Genomic DNA, 17,559 nt, shown 5'->3' on the forward strand with positions numbered 1-17,559 from the left:
CGCAGGTTAAAGTGAAAGGATGAAAAAATATGTGGAACCCATGGATACAGAGGGCCGACTATATTTTAGATCCAAGGTTGATTGAACCCACAGATATGGAGGGCCAACTATAAGGAACTTGAACATCTGTGGATTGTGGTATCCAGGTATCCACGCCTGTAATCCTAGCACTCTGGAAGGCTGAGGAGGGAGGACTGCTTGAGCTCAGGAATTTGAGACCAATCTGAGCAAGAGCGAGACCCCGTCTTTACTTTTTAGTAAACTTTAGAAAAATTAGCTGGGTGTAGTGGTGTGCGCTTGTAGTCCCAGCTACTCGGAAGGCTGAGGCAGGAGGATGGCTTAAGCCCAGGAAACTGAGGTTGCTGTGTGCTAGGCTGACACCATGGCTCTCTAGCCCAGGCAACAGAGCGAGACTCTGTCTCAAAAAAAAAAAAAAATTCAACAAAGGTGCCAAGATAATTCAATGGAGAAAAGATGGTCTGCTCAACAAATGGTCCTGGAACAAGTGGATGTTCATGTGCGAAAAGAAAAAGAAAAAAAAAAAAAGAAGGAACCTAGATATTTACCTTATACCATAAACAAAAACAGCACAGACACTGCCTAAAGCTGAAGCTGAGTGAGACAGCAGACTGCTTCACAAGCAGAACTAGGAACATAATGGTTAGATACTGCAAATTGTTTAGGGTTTGGCAAATTAAGTCAAAAGGGCACTTAAGATATAATACTTTCAATATTCTATTGATGAAACAAAATGGAAAGTTACATGAACGCCAATACAACTATTTTAAGTGTAGTCACGTGACTCCACAATGTTTAAATTACCCATTAGAAAACAAATGACACCAGCATATGGAGAAATGAATGTCCAGAAAGTAAATATCTGGCTAACCAAAAAAACACAGAGCCATATACACAAAACAACAGCATGGAGAGGGGCCTTCAAAATTATCCCAATTCAGTCAACCACATCATTCCACAGATGAAGAGAAAGAAGTTTATGTTTTTAAAAATCACATGCAGGGCAAGAACCAGGGTATCTTCATTGATTTAGGGCACATAAGGATTAGACAATTTTCTTTCATTTTTAGAAAAAATCATTATGTTTGGCACCTGTTTTCCTTTTCCGAGTTTTGACATCAACGATCACAGCCCTGTTCTTCTCAGTAAAGTGCTTCAAGATGATCACATTGTGGGGCTCATTGGCATTATCCATATAGACACAGCGGGTGCCCACACAGAGGACCTGGGACATGATAGAGACAGAGAAGGCAACTCAATAGCACATCGAGACAGGAAAGAGCACTTAGCAGAGTACAAACCCGGCCCCTTTGGCCTGTGCCTCTGACTTCAGCCAGCACTCAAGGAAAGGGTTCTTCTCATCTCTAGGTCCAAACGGCCTGGCACAGAACTGGTTTAAGTCCTTACGGGATGAAGCCATGTTTCTACAGTCCCCTTTGTCCCAATCAATTGAGAGACATGAAGATTAGAAATAAGATCAAGATGAATGCCAAACTGAATGACAATTGTTCTTTGAAGTTCTTTGTAATTTAATATATTAGTTACATATTATTCAAAGACAACTATTGACTAATAAAATGAATCAAATGGCTAAAATGTTAAAAGTACAAGTTGAATAAACCATCCCACAAACATCCAAAGAGAGATATATACACATATGCCAGAGAGACTTTGATGTACAGGCTGAAGATGGGAAGGGGTGGCCAGGCCTTCAGAGTGTGGTACCTGGGGGAAGCCGACCAGCACAAGCAGGGTGAAGATGTTGGTGTGCTTCAGCTGGAAAGGCAGCTGCTTGATACAGTGGTCTGTGAAGGTGGCAATGACATCACGCCACAGTGGGGCACTGTTGAGTGACCGCAGGATCTCTGCCATGGAGCACGCCCAGTCCAAGCCCACCCGGCTGGAAGGCAAGAGCTCCATTAAGGGCAATGCACAGGGCTCCAAGCTCAGCTCATCAGAGCTAGCTACACTCCAGGCAGACCCAGAGACGTGCAAAGAGCCATTCATTAATCGGCTTAAAAACGACCAGAATAATGCTTTTCATAAAATGGTGAGCAATAAACAAAATTAAGATGACACTTACATACTCAGTCTACAACTATGTTCTCAAAAATCTTCATAAAAAGTCACCCATGCATGTGTGTGCACATGTACACTCACATTCTCTCTCTCTCTCTCACACACACACACACACAAGCTTAGAAGGAAATACAGTAAAATAGCACCAGTAGTATTAATATGGTACAAGTCAGGGTGATTTCTTTTTCATTTCTGTTTTTGTAATTTTGTATTGTGGTAAAGCTACTTTTATAATGAAAAGATTTATTTTCTTCAACCCCAAGGCCTACACTTACTGCTCTCAGGAAAAAACAAATCAGCATATATATCTCAGAGAGCTGAATCAGCAGACAGTGTTGAGACTGCTCAGTTGTTTTAATGTGGGTTTTAAGCATTGCTATAATGAGGGTTGCCACCGCATTGCTAATAAACCCAATTCTACTCTCACAAAAGATGCTCAGACAATAGTGCTGTAACACACTTAAATTAATTAACAGCCAGACCTTTGACTTAAAGAAATGAACACCAAGGTGGGGTAGAGTGGAAGCGGCTGGGGGAGTGAGAACCAAGGCTACCTGTCCAGACACACAGCTCCCAGGCTAAAGAGCAGGTGGGTGGTCTTCCAGCCGTCTGGCACAATGGAACTGTCCCCTGCAGCAAACAGGTTATGTTTGGCCGAGAGGACCTTGATCACCGCAGCATCTACCTCTGCTGGTAAAAGACGAAGGATTAACTGGCCAAGAAGACCCAGGGTGAGGTGGTAGGTCTCATTCAGGTGGCCTGCGTTTGAGATGACAACCTGAAACATCAGTGGGAGGACATGCTCCAGGTCTATCAGGGGGACTGTGGGACCCTGCCAAAAGAGGGAGAGAAATCGGTTCAGTACAAAATCCATGTAATCACACCAGCTGAACACTCCATCCCCCTTGCGTCTTATTTACAACTGGCCTAGTGCCAATGGAATTATGCAGTGGCTTTCATTAATGCCACAGGTACAATTACTTATAAAATAAACATTCTTAGGTATCATCTTACAATCCTACTCCTAATATATGTTTACCATGAAAAATAAACTTAAAATATTGGTCCCTCCCTACCCCGATATGTTTGTTGAAAATAATTCAAATAATTCAGAAATACAGGAAAGTTAAAACTTCCCATAATCCCCCCAGGAGACAACAAGTGTTAAAAGCTTAATGAATAATCTTTCAACTTTTTTCTATATATGTTTATATATATAAAATAAATTTTAATTTTAAATAAAGTTATTTTTCTTTCTTTATTATCATTTTTTATTTTTATTGTTTTTAAAGACAATGTCTCATTCTGTTGTCCAGGCTGGAGTGAAGTGCATGATCAGAGCTCATGGCAGCCTCCAACTCCTGGGCCCAAGCAATCCTCCCTCCTCAGCCTCCTAAGTGGCTGGGACAACAGGGTACGGCTGGCTAATTTAAAAAATTTTTTTTGGTAGAGACAGGGTCTCACTATATTGCTCAGGCTGGTCTCAAACCCCTAGCCTCAAGTAATACTTCCACCTCAGGTTTCCAAAGTACTGGGATTACAAGCATAAGCCACTGTGCCTTGCCTATTTTGCTTTGTTTAAATATGATCCTGCAACTTACTTTGTTTCCAACTCTTGTTTATTATAAATACCATTTAGATAAACAGCCTAGAACATACATTTCTATACTTATACCACCTGTTATTTTCTATTGGAAAAAAATACACCAAACTAAAGAAAACTTTTACAATGTTTGAGTTATTATCCTCAGTGTGATTCAAGAGGGCACTATATCCCATAATACGAAAACAAAGCAATTAAAGAACAAAAAGTTCTTGGAAATAAAAAATGATTCTCCGCCAGACACAGTGGCTCACACCTGTAATCCTAACATTCTCGGAGGCCGAGGTGGGAGGATCACTTGAGCTCAGGTGTTGGAGACCAGCCCAAGCAAGAGCGAGACCCAGTCTCTCTACTAAAAATACAAAAAATTAGCCAAGTGCAGGGGTGTGTGTTTGTAGTCCCAGCTACTTGGGAGGTTGAGGCAAGAGGATCACTTGAGCCTAGGAGTCTGAGGTTGCAGTGAGCTAGGCTGATACTACTGTACTCTAGCCAGGGAGACAGAACAAGACTCTGCCTTAAAAAAAAAAAAGATTCTTAAGAAGATATCCCTCTGGGGGAGGGGCCTGGCAGGATGTGAGAGCACAGGTGGGGTGAGAAAGGCATCCGTGCCTGGGAGGGGGGTGAGGAGGGGATCAATGAGGAAGGGCAGCCTGGTATAGGCTTCTAAGCCCAGGTGGAGAGGTGAGGGCATCCATGTGGGGAGCTCAGCCTGGCATGGGCAGAGCCCAGGCAGCATAAGGAGAGTGTTGCCACTGAGTAGCAGCCTGCTGTGGGTGAGGGTGGCCTCAAGGCAAGGGGGCAACCTGGCACAGAGAGATAGACCCAAGTGTGGTGAGAGGTATCCATGTAGGAGCAGGCCCATGTGGGCTTTCCAGAGTCCAAACAGTGAGCGGAAGACACCATAGAAGGAAGAGTGGCAGCCAAGATGGAAGACTGATCAAGTAGGTACTTATATGAAGGATGATGGGATCCAAGAGTCTCACTGTTAAAGACAGCAGTTACAAATACAAAAAAGGAGAAAACTAGAATAAGCTTTGTGGTTTTAGATGTGAATTAGAGATTCATGAATTCATAATTCATCTCCTCTCTCTCCAAATCAGGGTTTCTCAACCTCAGTGGTATTGATATATGGGTCTGATAATTCTTATCTGTGTGTGTGAAGGGGGGTGAGCAGGTGGTGCCTGTGCATTTTAAGATGTTTAGCAGGATCCCTGGCCTCTATCCCACTAGATTTGTGTAGCACTCCCCAAGTTGTGACAATCACAGATGTCTCTGGGCATTGTCAATGAGCCAAACTGAATGGCCTCCGCTTTGGGGACCACTGCTATAAACATGAAAGAAATAGATAAAGCACACACATACACACACACACACACACACACACACACACACACACACACGTGCACGCATGTACCCCCTAGCTTTCTCCATTGAGAATGTTTTGGAGCAGTGATATCCTGGTTAGCAATGAACCTATCTAGTGCTTAAACCTTGGTTTCTAAATACCATTTTCTACCAAATGGAACCAGGTCACCTTAGAGTCCAGGCTGAGCCCAGGGCTAGGGGAAAATTCAAGAAGTGCCTAAAACATCTGTGCCCCCAAAGAAGGAGATATTAAAAAAATGGGATATGTCAAAAGAACATGGAATGCAGCCTAAATGGGCTCCCACTGGCCAAATCCAGAACAATTTAAGCATAATAATAAGTAATTAAATAATGGACCCTAACTGATGCTAAATAAATGCATAAATTAATAGTTTTAGGAAAAATAGGATATTTACATAGTTTCAAAGATTCTCCCCACTAAATATTTCCTAATAACAAAGGGGAAAAGATTACAATGGAAAAAGCTGGCCGAGACCTCTTACTTAAGTGATCAATGTGAAGATCAGTAATGAAATAGGTCAAACCGTGTTCCTGATAGGCTGCAGTGAGTACGCAGCATCACGTCTGTGATATTTCTGCCCAAGATGCAAAACCTGAATCTTATCATGAGGAAACATCAGACAAACCTAAAGAGAAGGACATTCTACAAAACAGCTGGCCTGTAATCTTCAAAAGTGTCAAGGTCATGAAAGTTAAGAAAGATGGATAAACTGTTTAAGATCAGAGGAGACTAAGAGAGATGATATCAAAATGCTGCATGTTAATTCTGATCCTTTTGTTATAAAAGACATTTTTGGAGCAACTGGTGAAACTTCAGCGGGGGCTAAGGATTAGAGGGTAGCAATGTATCAGTGTTCATTTTTCTGACTTTGATTGCTCTCTAGTTGCACAGGAGAAGCTCCTTGTTTCTAGAAAACACACACTAATGTGTGTGTTTTATTATTATTCCTTCATATTATGGGAGTACAAATATTGTTAGGGTTACATTATCTTGCCTCTGCCCCCCTCCCCCACCCTGCTATGCCAGAGCTGCTAGTGTGTCCAGCCTCCAGGTGGTGCACGCGCACCCACCACCTAAGTACATAGCCTTCCCCACCTCCCCCCTTACGCCTGCCCACTTCCCGATTACAGATTTTTTTTCAGACATTTTGGTTACAATGTGTATCTTGTTTTTTTTTTTTTTTTTTTTTTTTTTGAGACAGAGTCTCGCTTTGTTGCCCAGGCTAGAGTGAGTGCCGTGGCGTCAGAGCTCACAGCAACCTCAAACTCCTGGGCTCGAGTGATCCTTCTGCCTCAGCCTCCCGAGTAGCTGGGACTACAGGCATGCGCCACCATGCCCGGCTAATTTTTTATATATATATCAGTTGGCCAATTAATTTCTTTGTATTTATAGTAGAGACGGGGTCTCGCTCTTGCTCAGGCTGGTTTTGAACTCCTGACCTTGAGCAATCCGCCCGCCTCGGCCTCCCAAGAGCTAGGATTACAGGCGTGAGCCACAGCGCCCGGCCTACAATGTGTATCTTTATCTCTCCCTAAAAAGGGATATAGGTAAACCCTTCCCCCCCACAATGCTTACCACTTCCTTAAGATCACACACTAATGTATTTAGGGATAATATTGCATCAACTTGGCAACTTATCTCAGACAAAAAATTACTTGTACTGCACCTCCAACTTTTTTTTTTTTTTTTTTGAGACAGAGTCTCACTCTGTTGCCCTGGCTAGAGTGAGTGCCGTGGCGTCAGCCTAGCTCACAGCAACCTCAAACTCCTGGGGTCAAGCAATCCTCCTGCCTCAGCCTCCCAAGTAGCTGGGACTACAGGCATGTGCCACCATGCCCGGCTAATTTTTTCTGTATGTATTACTTGGCCAATTAATTTCTTCCTATTTATAGTAGAGACGGGGTCTCGCTCTTGCTCAGGCTGGTTTCGAACTCCTGACCTCGAGCAATCTGCCCGCCTCGGCCTCCCAGAGTGCTAGGATTACAGGCGTGAGCCACCGGGCCCGGCCTGCACCTCCAACTTTTATGCGAGTTTGTAATTGTTTCAAAATTAGAGAGGATATGGAGCAAATGACACTTTCATATACTGTGTGGGAGTGTAAACTGATGTAAATGTTGAGGGAAACCACTGGCCTGCATTCATGTGTTCACTGAAACACATGTACGAGCATGCTCACGGCACCATGTGGAGTAGCTCCAAATTAGAACTTACTCAAATGCCCAACAATAGTAAAAAGAACTTTAAAAATCATAATATATTCATATAACGGGACTCTAAATAACAATGAGAACAAATAAGGGAAAATAATCACAGTAACATCGACACACCTTACAAACATAATGTTGAGTAAAAGAAGCCAGACACAAAAGGAGCGCATAGTCAGTTTATGCCATCTTGATACTGGACTTCTCATCAGTAACTCTAGATGGTAGAAGACCACGCAAAATATTCATAGAGTTCTGAAGGAAAAGGCCTGTGCCCTAGAATTCTATACCTAAACTATCCTCATGGGAAAGAAGAAAAGAAAGACATGTAGTCTTTCCTAAAAAAGTATTTGAGGGGCCGGCCACAGTGGCTCACGCCTGTAATCCTAGCACTCTGGGAGGCCGAGGTGGGTGGATGGCTCAAGGTCAGGAGTTCAAAACCAGCCTGAGCAAGAGCAAGACCCCGTCTCTACTAAAAAAAAAAAAAAATAGAAAGAAATTAATTGGCTAACTAAAAATATATATACAAAAAACTAGTCGGGCATGGTGGCACATGCTTGTAGTCTCAGCTACTTGGGAGGCTGAGGCAGAAGGACTGCTTGAGCCCAGGAGTTTGAGGCTGCTGTGAGCTGGGCTGACGCCACAACTCTAGCAGGGGCAACAGAGTGAGACTTTGTCTCAAAAAAAAAAGTATTTGAGGAAGTATTTTAGCAAAACAAAAAGTGAATTAGAATAAATAATTCAGGAGGAAGAAATAGTAACCAATCAATAATGTGCATCAAAACAGTAACTATGAATAATTAATTACAATGTGGTTCATAAACTCTAAAGAAAGTAATTAAAGAGAGGTCAAATCTAAATGATACAACAACAAACCCCAAACCAACCAACCAACCAAACCACGCAGAGCTAAAATTACATATGATTCGAACACTTGGAATATGATGAGGGAAATAAAAGCATACAAGGTCTCATCTCATTTGGGAGAAAAGGCAAAAAGGTAACATTGTTAATTAACAAAGAAATATAAGTTGAAATAAGTAGGCAAAAATTTAACTACAACCATGATTAGATTAAAAATATGATAGACTTCATAAATGATTAGAAAAAAGAAAAGAGAATTTGGGAAGATGCAGGGAAAAATGTGTATTGGAGCAAGGCTAGAGTAGGGGACAGTTGACTGGCACAGAGCAGTTATCTCATCAGAAGTGAGCTGACTGCCTGCAACACAAATGGTTACCACAAAGCTGGGACCAAGTCAATAAAAGGTCACTCTTATAGTGAAACTGGCAAAATCAACATAAAAAGGCTAACAGCCAATTGTAGAAGGGCCCCACTCTAAGAGATGGTTTCTCAATGTGCTGCCCAGTGAGATGGGGGAAAGATGCAGCTCTAATTAACAGTGAGGCAAATGAAGCAAACAGGAATCAGTCATGGCTATTGGGACAGAAGAAAGGCTTAAGCTGCTGTGTCTGCTCAAAGTCTCCTACGGCGGCGGGGGAGGGAAGGCAAAGACCAGAGTGCTACTGCGCTGTCCAAGCCCGAGGGTGCTGATTTCAGAGGCGCATCCCTTTCAGACAGACATGCTAGGTCAGGCCAGTTCAAACCCATCTTCAAAATATCCTTCACTCTTCATCCTAATTCCATGTGTACCAGACAACCTTCTGAGTTACAGCGTGGTCATCCGGGTGGATTTATATACCAAGAGGGAATACATATTGATTTTCCTGCCAGACACATGTCTCTGTGAATTGTGACTGATTTAAAAATTAGCCTCGACTCCCACACAAAAGTTGACTCCTCTGAGTCTGAGCATCTCCAGGCAAACTGCTAAAAAAAGTCCTTGGACCCAGCGATCTGAAGATCAAATCTTAGGTCCTGGGGACATCTCCCCTTCCCCAAAGTCCTGTCAACTTGGGAAGTCCTGTTTCAACAGCCTGCCATCTCTGTCTCTGATTCCTCTCTGTTAACTGAAAAATAGGAAACTATTGTAAAGACGTCAGCTATTCCTAAATTAACATATAAATTCAGTGCCAGCCCAGTGAAAATGCTAATAGGATCTTTCTTTAACTTGATAAAAATGATACTAACGTTCATATGGAAAAAATATGCATGCAGGAATGGTCCATAAAATTACAAGAAAAATAATGAAGACATATCTAAACTGTCCAGATTCTTTAAAGATGTCAGTGTTATGAACATTTGAAAAAAAGGCAAGGGAAATAGATTAGGGGAGACTAAATCAGCATGACATCTAAATACAATGAGATTCTTAAATGGATCCTGATTTCTTTTTTTTTAAAAAAAAAGCTGTAAGGCACATTTTGGAAATAATCAGAAAATCTGTGTTTAAGCTATAAGATAAAATTATTTTATCAATGTTAACTTTTTTAAGTATGATAATGACATTGTGGTTGTATAGGAGAATGCACTTTAAGGAGAGACACATGCTGAAGTATTGAGGGTGAACTGTCAATGATGATTTCAACTTATTTTCAAAAGTTCAGGAAAAAAAGCATAAATAGATATATAAATAAGACAGAGATAAAGCAAAATATTAACAATTGGTGAATCTAGGAAAGATCTTCATTTATGGTTCTTTCAAGTTTTCTAGGAGCTTTAAACTTTTTCAAAATAAAAAGGTAGAAAAAGATGATTATAATAATTAAAAATAGTAAGTCATTACATACACTTACAAAACATAGGTCAAAGAAGAAAATAATTATAACTTATAATCCCACCCTTACAGATACAGAGATGACTGCCATTAATAGTTTGTTTCAGTATATGGCTTTCTAAGTTTTTTCCCTACACATAACACCCTCTTTTAAGAAATTGCCCTTACCGACTTTAAGGGAGGTAACATGGCTGCTAGTAAACCCAAAATCCTCTTCTGGGAGCACTCAGCAAATACTTGCTCAGGGCTTGCAGTAACTGCCTTTTCCTCTATTGGCTTCTGAGATGACGCTTCTGAATTCTCAGCATCTGAGTGGTAAAACATCAAACTTTGAATTTTGCCTGGTTCTCAGCTGTCCTCTTCTCCAGACGGCTTCCCTGACTCCTGTTTAAATAGACAGCCCTTCCCCAACCTGTCCCACCCCTCCCCCTGGTCCCTGACCTGCTCTGTTGGGCTCAGAGTATTTCATCATCTTTTCACACACTGTATCATCATCTTTCACACACTGTATCATTTCTATTTATTGTTTACTGTGTGTCTTTTCTTCAGATTTTTGTTTCTTTCAGTGAAGTATCTCAGACAGCTAGAAATGTTTCTAGAGTGTGGCAGGTACTTAATGAACACCTGATGAATGACTAAACTGCATATGAACCAGGATGCTGGTCCTCAGGGGAATCAGACTCCAGTAGATTTCAATGATCTGTACTGACATGGAGTGACAGCCTGTCTTCTGGAACTTAGAAGCACAGGCACTGCAGAGATGAGCACCAGCACCTTGTAAGAGCTGGCCCCATGGACAGGGCAGAATGCTAGGTGCTCATTCCTGCCTCCGGCACAGAGTACGCAGATGGGAAAGATTCCGCTGCCCTGGGCTGCCACAGGAGGAGGCTGAGGCTGGCTTTAGCCCAGAACACCTGCATGGCACCGATCCTCAATTCTCCTAAGACTCAGCTCTGATCTTGCTGCTGCTATTCTCTGCCACGCAGAGAAGCCCAAACTTTTCAGGAAGCAGAGTCCCACAGCACCTTTCCTGTTTCATCTTCCAGTGTTCTGCTCCATCCCGACACACCTGTGGGAGGGACTCTTCTCTGTGTTCATGCAGGGCTTTTCCACTTTGGAACTTTTGTACATGCTGCTCTTTCTGCCCTGAATACCTGCCCCCACCATAGACCCTAGCAAATTCAAGGTCCCCTAAATCTCTTTCTGTATGAGGCTTTACATGGATTCAGTCTGCTCCAGAGATACCAACCACTGTTAATGCCCGCTTACACCTCTCTTCTGGGCAGAATCACATTCCACCTCAAATTAGTTACCTGCACCTTTGTCCTATGCCCTCCTAGACTATGAGCTCCATGAGGGCAGGACCTATGTGTCTATCTGTCTGAGTCAGACCCTGTGTCATCCCCAAGACTAACACAGTGCGTGGCACATAGAAGGCACTTGTGAATACAGGGAATACATAGGTATGAAACAGTCAACATGAAGGAAAGACGACTTTCAAAGCATTAGCAGCACCATATGAACAGAACTCAGAAACCATATACCCTTGGTTGCTAGTCAATTTTGAATTGTGTGCAACAGCTCAGGGATGGGCATGTGTGAGTTTTAAGAAGTTAAGTCCACCTACCTGGAAGTTCTGTGGGTGGACTAGCATCTGCAGGCGAACCTGAGATTTGGGTCTGGCATGAAGGATCCTTTATTAAGGATATGCTTTCATCTGCCTTGTTTCTCTGCTTATAATCTAAAGGTCTGACTTCCTCATGAACAGCTTTTTCTCTCTAAAAAAACAAAAAGAGTGTAAAAGAGTTAAGGTTTCTTATAACAAACTTTACTCCATTAATATTACAACTTTTTTTATCATTAGTCAAACCATCTTCATAGACTAAAAAACTTGAATTCCATTAGAAAATGCCATTCGTTTCTTATAATGAATCTATACTCTAGTGAAGATAGTAACCATTGCCTCACATCCCCCTGTCTTCCAAATGGCCCTCTGTCACAGCCTGCAGTCACATGAGCAATGGCTCCATCACAAACCTCTAATACATTCTATTTAGTAGTCAGATACCAAGTATGGAAAGTTCTCCCCCTGGGAAAAAGACAAAGCTGTGAATTTCCTTCTAGTATGCTATGGTAACTACCTTTGATGTACTTTCTTTTTCCCTTCAGTAGAAAACATAAATATTTATTTATAGAATAACTAGACAATTTTTCATATCTAATATCCTTAGTATTACGGAGATACAACTGCATCAAATCTAAAACCTAGAAGTATGATACTGTTTTCACTGCCATAGAGAGAACTATTTTATTGATGTAGAAATTGGCATTCTGTAGGCTGTGGGACAGAGTTGTGGGCCATGTACCTTTCCTCTCAGTTTTCTATAGAATTTGCTTTTTTTTTTTTTAACAGGGTATGTATTCATAAAACCAATCACAGATATCATTTAATCAAAGAAGACCAGACACTAGTTCTACACCTACACACTCACACCCTCTCTACCATGTTCTAGCATTCTTTTCTAGTTGTTCTCTATTTTTTTTTTTTTTTTTTTTAATGAGACGGGGTCTCGCTCAGGCTGGTTTTGAACTCCTGACCTTGAGCAATCCGCCCGCCTCGGCCTCCCAAGAGCTAGGATTACAGGCGTGAGCCACCGCGCCCGGCCCTAGTTGTTCTCTATTTTAACAAATTGAACAAGCACACATTTGATGCCCTTTTAAGAATTCCATTTGGCAATGAGACTTGTTAAGGAGGCTCCCACTGGAGCTGGAAGACTTTTCTGGGACCAGGAGTCTGGTGGTGAGCAGCCCAGATGGGCAAGGTGACAGCTTTCAGCCTGCATTTCCTGAGAAGGCACTCAGAGTCCCCCAGTGATGGCCTGCATTCCCAAGACCCTCAGGGTGCTTTCCCCTGTTGTTGTACAGGCTTATATGTGGAATGTAGGCAATGTGGGAAGTCTTCTGTGCGTGGTGGAGGTACCCCAGCTCCAAGTCTGGGAAGGCCAAACTTGAATTTACTCTTTGGAGCCAAAGGTAGAGTGTTAGGCAATATCAAACACTCAGGTTATAAGGCACTGCTGTCTCCCAGGGGCAGCTAACTTAACTTATCCTCCTCTCTCTGGATACTGTAACCTCAACATCAATCCTACCCTCAACCTCCTTCTGAGAAAAAAGGTGGTTGTAAGACTGTCCTAAAAGGGTACCGAGACTGGGAGAGCTACTTGCCTTGTTACAATCATACCCTCTGAAAAGACCTCAGACATTGTACTCCCTGTACCATATGGCACTTTGTGAAGGCACTATAATTCCAAAGTTCTGGCAAATAATTTTACTCTTTATCTTCTTTCCTGTTATCACAGGACTATAAAAGGCCACTGCAGTTGCGCCCTATGGCATCCAAGGGGAACTCATTACTGGCCTAAGGCCACTGCGGACAGAATCACCCGAATGATGCCTCTGACTAACACTGGTTTCTTAGTCATTTAAAACAAAAAGTATCTTGGCCAGGTGCCTGTAATCCTAGCACTCTGGGAGGCTGAGGTGGGAGGATTGCTTGAGCTCAGAAGTTTGAGACCAGCCTGAGCAAGAGCAAGACCCTGTCTCTACTAAAAATAGAAAAATTAGCCAGATATGGTGGCACATGCCTGTAGTCCCAGCTACTCAGGAGTCTGAGGAAAGAGGATCGCTTAAGCCCAGGAGTTTGAGGTTACAGTGAGCTATGATGCACTCTACTCAGGGTGACAGAGCAAGATTCTGTCTCAAAAACAAAAAACAAACCCCAAAAACAAAAAACAAAAAGTATCTCTAGTCACTGGAGGGAAGGAAGAGTAGATAACCTTAATAAGGCCCTGGGATTGGCTAGAAGCACATGAGAGTTCAAAAAAAGTGATTTGAACTTAGGGCCGCAATGGGATATGGTCCTTAGGGCCATTGTAGTGGCAACACTCAGGTTCTGTTGCAGGGACAGTGCTGACAATTGTGGCTTTGCCAGAAGACTAAGCGCCTGAGCCAGAGGCAGGATACTATGGTGTGCCCAGCTGCTGGCAGGGCATCCAAAAGGTGGAGACAGCTTAAGAATAAAAATAATGCCCTGGGACCTCTTTGGAAAAAGTCCCATACCAGTTCCCAGGCTGGGAAAGCCTAAGCCAAGCCTGAAACATCTTTCTTATCAAAAATTAAGGAAGTGTTCAAAGAATAATGGCAACATATCAAAAGGACACAAAAGCCAGCTAGAAGGAGTTTCCACTGGCCAAACAATGTGAGCACCAAAATTAAAATCAAAAGTAATAGATTTTAATCCATTGAATAAAAAAACGCCACAAAAAATTCAAGTCCATTCTGATATAAATGACTAAATAGATAACTGGGAGAGCACAGTGCTCATGGGTGGGCTTGAAGGTGAAGGCTGCTAATTTATCCTGTCTCTGTTGATAATGTTCTCTCTGTCCCCACCATAATCTGTGGGAGGTTAAAGTGCTGCTTGAAGAAGAGATTTTGTGGTCCAAAATGTCAACAGTTTAAACACAGGCTTGATTATGTGCCCTGTCTTCCACTGGCTCTCTGGCTGAGTGAAGACAATTACGAGTTTTCATGTTTCTGCCAGCCATTTTTGCTTTTGTGTTCCTCTACACAGAATACATGGGATCCTGGTGAACAATAACCACCAGACAAGGGAATCCTTGACTAGTATAACCTGACACTGCCAGAGGACAGCAACATCAGCGGCTCCTGAGGCGAAGTCAGGGCATTTACAGCATACACTCAAGCTCCGGAGGCAGCACACAGAAGCATGCTGCACTGCTCCACGAAACAACCTTTAGTGTCAGTATCACAGGTTACACCTGGATCCAGAAAGGCTTTTCTGTTCAAGTACCTGTATGTAAATTACTGTGTCTACTTTGTAAACAGTAAGCATTTAGTGTCACCTATTTGTTGACTGAATATAAAAATAGCCACACATATCCAGTGTTCACCATGGGCTAGGAATTAATTTCTCCAGGTACATAATCTTATTCAATCCTTATAAAAACTACCAGGAGGCGGTAACAGAAATAGATAACAATAACATGGAACATACTATGAACACTGTTCTAAGAACATATATTATTAATGGCTCAAAGTGTGTAACAGTGTGTAACTGCTCACAACAACCTTGTTACAGGTAATAGTATCATCTCTATTTTACAGATGAGCAAACTGAGGCAAAAAGACTGCAGTAATATGCCCAAGGCCTGAGAGAGCAGGGATCTGGACCCAGTAGTCTGGGCTGAGTCCCTGCTATGTAGCCTCGTGTACACGGCTCTCTCAGAGCTCAAGCTGCAACTCCGTGTAGTAAGGAACTGTTATTTACACTGCAGTGCACAAAAGGGCCCACCTCTGACAGCGCCTCAGCATCCTGGGCTGCTTTCTTCTCTAGCTGCTCCTCTGATGTTCGGGTGGGGACAGTGACTGGCAGGGCCTGATTTTCTGGGGTGGAGTCACCATCTGGCAATATACCAAGCAGAGCCAGAGCTTTCAGACCTATATGGGAAGCAAATAAGAGAACAATTAAAAGTTTTGATAACAAAGGTTACTTCCATCAAATGCCACAAACTATTTTGCGACTATATAGAAACAGGATGACTGAGTTCTACACAAACCAAATCCTAGAGCAGGGGTCCTCAAACTTTTTAAACAGGGGGTCAGTTCACTGTCCCTCACACTGTTGGAGAGTGTGCACTGTGGGCCTGGGACGAGTTGGCTGCTAAGCAGGACAGGAAGTGGCAGCAAAAACACCCGGAGATAAATGTGCTAGGTGGCCCGTATGTGGCCCGCAGGCCGTAGTTTGAGGATGCCTGTCCTGGAATATTGAATACAAACATCTCTGGCTATCTGAATCTATTCAGCTCCTGATCTCAGATGGTGAAAGTCTGAATAGCAAGGGATACCTCTACTTTATTAACAACAGAAGACAAAACATACAATAGGATGTTTTAGAAAACCATAGACATTTTAATTTTATAGTAGCTCCACACAACTAGATTTCTAAATTCCCACTGGCAAAAGGATAACAAAAGGGCTCTGAAGCACTGGCATTACCCACCCACTCCCTAATACAGGTCTGATTCCCTAATGCTAACTAGAACAGAGAGCCCATTATTTGAGAGAAATTTAAATGTCTTCAAGGTTTAACATTCAAGTTATTTTCTTCCTAGCACTCCTCAGTAAAGTCAGATTCATCTAGACATTTTGTTAAACTATTTTACTTGTAAACAGCTCTCATCTAGAATACAGTTGTGTGGAAGCAGATTTGCATTCTAGGTTTAAAAAAGAGTCTAGATTTCTTTGGCAAATTTTGGTAGATTCAAATACTAAATACTCCATCCACAGACATAACGGGTTTTAGTTCTTCATGTAATATTTGAGAGAAATTAAATGCCACTTTAATGCCAACATTTCTCTCAAATGTATCTGAGAACTTAAAATTAAGTTCCACACCAGGGTGAGCCCCTCTTGTGGAAAACTGGATTTTGTTGCCTCTAAGCCGAGTGCAGTATTTTGCTTTTGCTGAGGCTTTTCCTTCACCAGCAGCTGAGGGCTGGTTTCGGTTTCTGCGCGTGGAGAACAGTCACCTTTTCCCTGGTGAGCCTTCATCAGACAGTCCCCGACAAGCTGCATGCACTGGCTCCGCAGGGTGGTGGCACTGCTGCAGGCCTGGGGACCCAGCTTTTCCCCGTCCACGTCCTCCGCGCTGGCCAGGTGGGCGCTGTAGAGGGCCAGAGCGGCGAAGAGCAGCCAGGAGTAGTTGTGGATGTAGGGCTGGATGAGCCTCTGCCGGTCGCTGATCCGGATGGTCACCATTGGGTGGGCTGTGATGCTGTGGGTGGGCAGATGGCTGCGAAGGCAAGATGTAATTTAGGCTCACAAGCTTCTGTGAGGCTCTGAAAAGGAGCACAGGGCCTCAGGGGAGCATGTGCTTGGTCACAACTTGCCATCAGTCAACTCCAGGGTGTGGTTATTGAAAATGTAAAGAGAAATATTGCCCCCCCCCGCCCCAGAAAAATGAACACATATAAGCACTGGACATCTCATTTTAGGATTTCACAACCCCCAGAAGACTGTGAACACCAGGTTAAATAAGAATTCCTTACTGGGAATTTGTAAGGTGTGGTAATAGTATTTTGTTAAAGTGAAAAATGCCAATAACTTTTAGAGACGGATATGAAGTAGGTAGAAAGGAAATGATATAAGGTCTAGAGTTTGCTTGAAAATATTTTAACAAAGAGGAGGCTGAGGCAGGCAGATTGCTCAAGGTGAGGAGTTCGAGACCAGCCTGAACGTCTCTATTAAAAATAGAAAGAAAAAAATAAAAAAAAAAAAATAAAAAAATAGAAAGAAATTAATTGGCCAACTAAAAAAAAAAATAATAATAATAAAAAATATATATATATATATATATATATATAGAGAGAGAGAGAGAGAGAGAGAGAGTGAGAGAGAATTAGCTGGGCATGGTGGCGCATGCCTGTAGTCCCGGCTACTCGGGAGGCTGAGGCAGAAGGATTGCTTGAGCCCAGGAGTTTGAGATTACTGTGAGCTAGGTTGACACCAT

The 17,559-nt window shown here is 42.5% G+C and overlaps 1 protein-coding gene across 2 annotated transcripts in view; it reads right to left on the bottom strand.

Moving 5' to 3' along the window:
- Positions 1-17,559, bottom strand: part of ZZEF1 (zinc finger ZZ-type and EF-hand domain containing 1) — a 122,792-nt gene that overhangs the window by 24,106 nt on the left and 81,127 nt on the right. For both annotated transcript variants that reach the window (XM_075994227.1, XM_075994226.1), the window contains exons 36-42: positions 16,580-16,842; positions 15,343-15,488; positions 11,596-11,746; positions 10,137-10,276; positions 2,652-2,929; positions 1,744-1,918; positions 1,111-1,243 (exon numbers count right to left, since the gene is read on the bottom strand). In XM_075994227.1, coding sequence (XP_075850342.1) covers positions 1,111-1,243; positions 1,744-1,918; positions 2,652-2,929; positions 10,137-10,276; positions 11,596-11,746; positions 15,343-15,488; positions 16,580-16,842 — 1,286 coding nt within the window. The remainder of the gene's footprint in view (positions 1-1,110; positions 1,244-1,743; positions 1,919-2,651; positions 2,930-10,136; positions 10,277-11,595; positions 11,747-15,342; positions 15,489-16,579; positions 16,843-17,559) is intronic.

The sequence above is a fragment of the Microcebus murinus genome, chromosome 18 (assembly GCF_040939455.1).
Source record: "Microcebus murinus isolate Inina chromosome 18, M.murinus_Inina_mat1.0, whole genome shotgun sequence".
NCBI classification, from domain to species: Eukaryota; Metazoa; Chordata; class Mammalia; order Primates; family Cheirogaleidae; genus Microcebus; species Microcebus murinus.